Source organism: Aptenodytes forsteri, unplaced genomic scaffold (assembly GCF_000699145.1).
Source record: "Aptenodytes forsteri isolate BGI_AS27 unplaced genomic scaffold, ASM69914v1 Scaffold255, whole genome shotgun sequence".
Taxonomy (NCBI): domain Eukaryota; kingdom Metazoa; phylum Chordata; class Aves; order Sphenisciformes; family Spheniscidae; genus Aptenodytes; species Aptenodytes forsteri.
Window position 1 is genome coordinate 6,908,317 of NW_008794888.1, and position 8,849 is coordinate 6,917,165.

The window sequence follows — 8,849 nt, forward strand, 5'->3', positions numbered from 1 at the left end:
CGGCTGTGTGGTGTTTAGCTGCCTGCTGGGTTAAACCACAAGTGGGAACACAATAAACTCTGAAGCCAAGGAAAAGCAATACTGTGTTTCATATGAGACCTTAACAGAACATCCTCCTCCTTTTAGATAAAACTGATGACATTACAGTGTGAATCACTGAGGTTGGAAGCATTGCTGAGGGTGGAAGGCCCCTCTGGAAATCATCTAGTCCAAACCCCTCCTCAGGAACACAATAAACTCTGAAGCCAAGGAAAAGCAATACTCTGTTTCATATGAGACCTTAACAGAACATCCTCCTCCTTTTAGATAAAACTGATGACATTACAGTGTGAATCACTGAGGTTGGAAGCATTGCTGAGGGTGGAAGGCCCCTCTGGAAATCATCTAGTCCAAACCCCTCCTCAAATCAGGGTCTATTACAGCAAGTTTCTCAGGGCTGTATCCATTTGGGTTTTGAATATATCCAAGGATGAAGACTTCACAACCTCTCTGGGCCTCCTGCCACCTTTGCTAGATTTCCTGCTCATTGGGATGGACCATTCTTGGTCTTGGAGGAGGTGATCCTTGAGCCAGCTCTCCTGGACACCTCTTCTCATCAGGGCTGTATCCCATCCCATGGGATTCTTCCAAGCAGGTCCATGACCAGGTCAAAGGTTATTCTTCTGAAGTCTGGGGTTGCAGTCATGCTTTCTGCTTTTTTTCCTTCCTCTCAGGATCCTGAACTCCTCCATCTCATAGTTGCTAGAGCCATGGCTGTCCCGGCCACATCCCTGGCCAGTTCCTCCTTGTTTGGAAACATCAGGTCCAGCACAACAGTGAGACAGGGACTTGCACTGTTTAAGCTGCCTTTTAGAAGCAAATTTTTTCTATGTAGTTTCTGACTTATGAAAGTCTTTGGCGTTTTTTACTTTAAATGCATGAAGACCTGCTCTTCAGCTGGTAGACAGCTCAAGACTCCACCATTCACACAGCTGAATCTGCTCTGGCATTTACAGTATTTTAATATAAAAAAAAAAGCATAGTAAAAGTCCATTATCTCTATGCCATCAGTGTAGAGTTCAGAATACCAAAACCTCTACATGTGCCTCAGCAATGAAGAACGTGATTTGCAGATCTTTGTTAAATATCAAAATCACAGTAAGTCACTTTTCATTCTGTGTTTCCTAATCAGAAAGAGTGTGTACGGATAACTGAGCCGTGAGTGAATGGATTTCATTCCATATCTGTCTACTAGGAAACTTTCTTGAAGACAACAAGCATTCCTCTCTGAAGGAAAGAGCTTCAACTGTTTTCAAGTTATAAATACAGAAAGCTTTTTTCACGCATTTAAAGAGAGATTTCCTAGAGGGCTTTTTTGTTGTATCTGTACATTAGAAAATTGACACAGATATGTACAGTCAACTTTGAAGTTCTATTTTTCTTCTCAGACACTCAATAATGAGAAATTGGGAACTGATGAATTGAGATATGAGCAGTAAATTTTAAAGTTAATCCTTAACTCTGTCTTCTTTTTATTTCTTAAAATATGTCCTTTCCATGTTTAAATATAATTCTCAAGTATATCTATACAAAGTATAATTTGCTACAAATGGGAATTTTTTTTAACAAGAATCTACCGCCCAGTGCTCTTACTATAGCATATAAAGACATGAAGTCTTCAGAACTAAATTGTTCTAAAGATCTTATTCAGGCTTTAATCAAATCCAGTATGAATAGTGAGACAGTAGTGTCAGTTAATTCATCATATTGAGCGGAAATCATATTTTAAAGCACAGAGTGGCAAAGACAGGGATGAGCTTTTATAATAATCCTGCATTTCTGATGTAACAGTGCTTAACCTTGACAATAGAGTGCAACTGATTGTAAGCTTTAAATATTTAAGTCCAAAGATGTTACACTCTGCTCTGTGTTCTGTCCTGCAGTTCTGAGCCTCAGGTTTTACTGCTTTCTAAACTCTTTAGAAAAATTAGAGCATCGAGGTGACAGATCACAGGGCAAGGAGTTAATATTTTCAGTATCATTGCCCATTCGGTATTTACAAGACACATTTCTTCTGTGCGTCAGAGCAGATACCTTAGACAGCTCTGGGTGGTGAGAAGAAAGCTGCGGGGTGGGGAGAAGCATACACACGCTGGCGGCCGCTCTCCGCAGAGTAATCAGCAGCCTTTTTCCCTATGCAGAATGCTAATAGCATCATTTGTCTTCTGCTGAATATCTTAGGCAGTAGCTGCAGAAAATGGGGATTTGATGCAAGTACAAATGTCAAAGGAATCATATTATGATCTAAAACAGGGTTTTATTAGTTACCAGAAAAAAGAAAGTGGCTTCATAGGTCAAGGGGCAAAAAATAGCCCTTAATTTGTACCCCTTTCTGGTCGTTAAGAATTCTGCCACTGGTGACTAAAACAGCAACTTGATTGCCCCTGTTCCTGGTGACAACACTTCCAGCTGCTCCGAGTTTCCTTCTCTGCATACAAATTCACATATGCAAAATACTTAAGATTTCCAGAGGACAGTTTCAGGATTGCAAAAGATAAACAAACTATTGGGATCATCTTACTGGTACCGCTCCTTCTCTTCAGCCTGAGAGAATAAAGTACAAGCATTCAATGGAAGTCACACACATGTGTGGAGGGGTCTGTACAAGGAGTTTTTGTTTGTTTCTGCTAGGGCGGGAACAAATTCGACATGTTTGTTATATGACTCCTATTGCTTCACCACCACTGGGATACAGAATCTGTGTAACATTTATGTTCTCCTTTGAGATCTGCAGCACTGGAGCTATCTAGAGTGGATAGGAATGGCAAATCAGGTGCATAACCATATTTCCAATGCTGTTTACACTATGGTTTTGGGACTTTTTTGTTTGTTCTAGGCATGTTTTAGGCAATCCAGGAACTTAGTCTGAAAACTCTGTTTTAGTACAATGACTTTTAAAGGGGTCTTGGCTAATCCTAATGCCCATCCCCAACACTCCTAATTCTGAGAGAAAAGGCAACTTCCCAGTTCCAATATTTATACTATCACAATTGCATTACAGCAAAAAGGAAGGAAACCTCACTCTACAGTATCCTTTAAATTCCCCATTCCCCTCTTGGCAGGACACACCTGATGAGGAATATATCGTGGTTACTGTGTTCACATCAGCTTCCATTATGGATGTGCAGCTGGATTCAGTCAAGGAGCCTTTGACAGTCACGGGAGCAATGCTGGGATGGCGTAAGGCAGCTTTCAGGGGAGCAATGTGGTTGTACTGAACAGAGGACAGGCAGCCAGTGAAACCATAGACATTTGCCTTTGAGACTTCAGGGTCCAGTGACAAACTATCTGCAGTACAACAGAAAAACACTCCGGGAATTATCTCATTTAGGAAGGCATTAAAAAAATGAATCCTTTTTTGCCATACTCACCCCTTTTACTTCTCTTCATCCAATCTCAACTGCTCATGTTCTCCTTCAGCAGCCTACAAGTTCTCCCTGGCCTGGCCCATGAGGTTCCCATCCCAGTCCTTCCTCTACAATGCTACTTACATTGAAACAAGTTGGCTTGGACATAAAAGACTGCATTGTGCTTCTTTCCTCATCCATTTTCTCTACTGTCTGGACAATATCTAACACATCATAGGTGTTAACCATGGCAATAACAATAATAATAATAAACAGTAAAAATAGCAACACTGAATATCACAGGATCCTGGGGATGATGCTTTTTAACTTTTTTGTGTGTTTCACAGATATGGACCGTATCTTCAAGGCATTCTACCTCCTCCACTCTTTTAATGACGGAGCCTGCTCTCTATTGTCTATCATACAATGCCTCATGTGGCCTAATATTGAATGGCTTGCTAATATAGGCTTCCACCCTTCTTCAGGAGTTTATTTTTCAACTTAACTCTTCTGATGCACCCAGTCATGTTACTACATTTTTATAATCAGTTCCTAGGAATCCTCCTAGTTATGAACTAGTAGGCTCTCACTCTGCTAGCCCCATTCCACTAGTAAAATAAGAAGCAAAACTATACCTCTTTTTATCTAAATCAAAACCAAAACCAGTATCTCCATGCTCTTTTCCAGCCTGAAGATGAGATAGATAGTGCAATTAATTTATCTGTTGGTCTGTGTTCATTTAAATTTCGCAAAGAGAAAGCCAATTCAAAGGTAAGTGTTTTTTATTTAGTTCCAAATGTTTTAATATCAAAGATTGTTCGGGAAAGTCAGTGAAGGACAGTGAAGCCATCTTATCTTTCCTCCAAGCTCTCATTTACTTTCCAGAAATTGAAATTCATACTGCTCAGAGGTCTGTAATATGATGTGCCTTATATCTAGGTCAATCAAACAAGCAAAAAACCACAAATGCACACATACATAGTATCAAAACTTATTCAAAGTCTTAAAAATTACCTGCTAATGAAAAAAACTTCTGGCATTGAAAGTTTTGGAAATACTTCCAATGACATTGGAAAATAAGGATTCCCAGCTTTTCAAGTTTATTTCAAAGCTTGAAAGAGTAAGATGGTAAACTTTAAAATAAGGTCCAATTTTTCCACTATCATTCAAATACAATGATTTTACAAGCTCTCAGCCAAAAGGATTTAGAAAGAAAGTAGACCTCCTCTTACAACTGACATTGCTACCTGAATTACATAAACTTCTTTTACATATAAGAAAATACAGAGGAATCTCAAAACTAGCCCAAATGACACAGTACTTTGGTGCTCAAGATCTGTGACCGTTATGCCATGCAGTCAGAGGGAATTAGCCAAGAAAGATTTCTAATTATGTTTGAATGTCTTCTTGCAAGTATAATGTGGAAGAGTTTGGCTGCTTCTCAGCAAAGAAAGGTACGCTGTGAGCTTGCTCTACAAGGGGTCTTACAGGAGAGATGCTCAGTCGGCAGAGCTGTCCTGGGGACAACCTCTGGGCTGTGAGTAACTGCAGGAAAGAGAGATGGGAAGGGAACAGTGAGGCTTTGCCACTGGAAAAGCTGTAGCCTTACAGAGGTTCACATTTGCTCTTCTCAAAGTGTGCAGGAATTGGCTGCATTCAGGTTTTTAATGAAATTGCAGCAGGGGTGTTATAAAACAGACAAAGAATTGTATCCAAGTTTCTGCAAGAAGGCTTATATAAAACTAAAAGACTGATTTACAGTATTTGCCATCTTTGGTGAATTTATAAAACCCTTTGTAAACATTCCTACTCTCAGCCTTTCCTGTTTTCTTAGCTCTGACACAAAAGGTAGATTTGTTGTTATCTTTTAGACGTCAGGCAATCTAAATTGCTCTGTTCTGCCCCAATGTGCAAAAGGTAAAGCCTAAGAAATAGTGAATTCCTTTTTCATGGTACAGTAATTTGAAGTCTAAGATACAGTACTTTTGAAGGCTTTTTTAGAAAGTCAAATTAAGGGCCAATTCCAGGAGTCTTTTGTCAAAGTAAGCTTTGCATGAATGAGAACTAGGAGATTTGTTGTTGAAAGGCTTTGAAATTTGAAAAAAAGAAATTAAAGAACAAACCAAAACCAACCCCAGAGTCCTCTGGTAAAAATCTCACGTGCACAGATACAGTTTGCTTTTTTATATGGCTTTAGGTACATGCCTTATGTCTTTCAGAAAGTGGGGCTCTCATCAAGACCTGTGCAATTTGGATGTGAATGACTTGTACTGCCCTCTGAATTCTTGAGTGGATAACGTAAATCTGTGATTATGACATGGTTACCTCTGTGAAAGGCTTATTAAAGGCCACTCTGTCACTTGAAGTCTTTAAATCACGATAAAATGTTTTTCCAAAAGATATTTTCATTATGTGACACGGTGCTCAGTAAGAGAAGCAACGCAGTGAAGTTTCAAGGTCTGTGTTGAAGCAAGGTCATATGAAATGTCAGTGGCCTTCCTCTGACCCGGTTACGCTGTGAATCTCTCCATGCATTTGACTGGCCTGGAAAATCACACTGAATTGCTGATGATGGCTTGGTTTGATCTTCTGACACTTTAGCATTGCATTTCTGTTCTCGATACTGGAGACCGAGTTACTTTGGATGATTTCTACATGGGGGGTGAAAAAGCAATCTTTTTCGGCTTTTGAGTAATTTAACTGTTCATTCCCCACAACTTAAGTTCACCCATATTTTTAGGAAGTAATATTTAAGCTTTATCTTCTGAGTTGTGCATAAGTTGGTCTGGCTTCTTGCTGGGTTCTCTAGCTGCTCCCTGGAAGCTGTCTGCAATGTCATAGCTCAGTAAGTTTTGTGTCGGTTTTGCTTTCCTGCTTTCCATGTATTTGCAATGGCTTTCCGTGATAATGAGGATTAAGTCTAACATGTAGTTGTATTTTTTAAACTTTGTTGATTGTATCAACATAATTTATCTGCTGATTCATTCCTATTCACCAAAACAGACATCCTGTTCCACTGCTGTTTCTTTGTGCACCTCTGCCATATACAACACACTTATTTTAAGATCTTAAATAAATAAAGCAATTTTAAGTCCTAATATCTCAGTAATGGGGAATTAATTTTCATCATAAATAGAATTCTGCCGGAATTCTCTAGGACCAAGCATTAAGCTGCTCAGCAATGTATCAGCAAATTGACATAGTAAACAATAACTAATATGACAGGTAACTGGAATCAAAGAGAAATCAAAAGTTATTTGTGTGCAGGGAGAGTGGCTCAAAAGACCTTCTTTCTAAAGATGAAAATGGGACCATAAACATTATCCAATATCTTTTTGTTCTTTCTTTATAAACATTAATTTCATGTCACTCAGAAACTTAAATCTGAGCCCAAAGTTTACTTGTGTGCTCACTTACATCCAGGAAGGCCCATTATGGATTTCCTTAATCAAAATTTATTTTTAACATCAGTGAGAGCAGACATAGCCTGTTTTAAATGTTTGTGCCATAGTTAATTAATTAACCTAAGTGAATCGCTGGTAGAAGCGCTGGTTGTCATTTTTTTGAGTCTGAGAAATAAAAAGATTATTTTTGTGGGAGTTAATGATGTGTATCCATCACCTCATTTTGCCCAGGTGCTGAACAGCACTGGCAAGATTACTTCTTAGGCATTGTCACTAGATTTGAGCCCATGACCTTGAAGTAAAAGACTCTTGTAGTCTCCACACTGCACCTGTCTCAGAAGAGTTGACTAGCAGGTACTGTGTAGTTACCTCAAAAAATATGCTGCTATGTCCTTCAACAACCTCAGTAAACATTGCTGATACTAATCATTAATTTAGAAAGGGCAGAAAGCATATCTTGGATTAGACTGGAGCCCACAAAAAGCCATCTTTGGAATAAGCTCATTTCCTGGTGTGAGCCTGCCACAAAGGCAGTGGAGTGAACAACACAGAAATTTTTCCTGGTTAGAACCATTGAGCTCAACCAGTTTGGCTCTTGCTTAAGAAAAGTATGAGTTTGAACAGGAGACAGGCTCCAGGCATTCAATGCACCTCCAAGACACTTCTGAAAAAGCAAGGGACAGCAAGAGCAAACAAAGTAAAGGTACTTTTTCTCACAAGTTTTCCCAGGAGTGAGCAGAATGCGCCAGGATTTGCTTGTCGGCAATTGAACATTTTGTGCCAAGTGGAACATTTGGGAATTTTTGTTTCATCAGGCTTAGTGGAGATAATTTCAGACATGCATTTAGTATGTTTTCTTAAAGACAGTTTGTCATCGAAAATGAAGCACTGCTTGGAGTTGCAATGTGAAATTTGTTACATGTCACAGTTTTTGACATTTGACTCCTAATCTGTCACAACACAGCCAGCCCTATGTGATTTTGCATGGGCTCAAAATATAATCTAAAAAAGAAGAAAATACGCAAGAAGATGGAGAGATGATGTGCAAAAGAATACGTGCTTTTCTCAGGAGCAGACGGCTAAAATCAATTCAAGTAGCAAAAATTCAGAGTAAAAATAAAATTTCTAGATAGAAGTAGATGACCTTGGACACTTATTTAGGCACTATTATCATCAAGAAAACAGGGATTTAAGCATGGTGTTATGATCATATGGTAAATGATTTTGCTGGGGAAAAAGTCTGAATAAATTTGGTCTCTTTTTGATAGAGACATGATGGCATTATGGGCTTAGACCTTGGATTGCTTGAAGTGCCTGGGGTAGCCAAACTTTGCTTATTTCAGCTGCTGCCATCTTGGTCCCAAATACCTCTCCCCTTTTATCCTAAGTAATAATTTCCATTTTCCTTAATGCTTTACTAGGCTATTAGGAGGAAAAACAATGACTTTTAAAGGTGCCCTATAACGCATCCAAGAGATCTTTTTCTGGGGTATGGTCCTTGTAAGAAATAGGTACTTAGGGCAAGAAGAGTCTACAATAAAGAAAAGAGCTTTGCAGTGACCAGAAGAGTCCAGCCAATATCTCTTGCAGCCATTGCTGTATTGTTTAAAATGCTAGAGCACAATATTTTGAGACTGCGACTTTAAATTTCTCAAGGAAATTGTGATCTTGTGAGCTTAAAAAAGGGAATGACTTTCCACCAAAAAAACAGATTTAAGGCTTTTCCACATAAACTCTCTAAAAGGAGATGCTTCTTTAGGGAAGCTTTTGTATCTCAGAGTTAATGCCAACTTACCCCTTCTGATTCAATTATCCTGTCATCAGCTCCCCCAATATAATATCACTCTTGGATGAATTGCTCTGTGTCCTGGTTTTGGCAGGGATAGAGTTAATTTCCTTCCTAGTAGCTGGTACAGTGCTGTGCTTTGGATTTAGGACCAGAACAAAGTTGATAACACACCGATGTTTTAGTTGTTGCTATGTAATGCTTACACTAGCCAAGGACTTTTCAGCTTCCCATGCTCTACCGACTGAGAGGGCTGGAGGTGCACAAGAAGCT

At 39.2% G+C, this 8,849-nt stretch overlaps 1 protein-coding gene across 1 annotated transcript in view; it reads right to left on the reverse strand.

Annotated features, from left to right (window-relative positions):
* Positions 1-8,849, reverse strand: part of CNTNAP5 (contactin associated protein like 5) — a 239,298-nt gene that overhangs the window by 4,804 nt on the left and 225,645 nt on the right. The window contains exon 22 of the mRNA XM_009275042.1: positions 3,109-3,327. Within this exon, the coding sequence (XP_009273317.1) occupies positions 3,109-3,327 (219 nt within the window). The remainder of the gene's footprint in view (positions 1-3,108; positions 3,328-8,849) is intronic.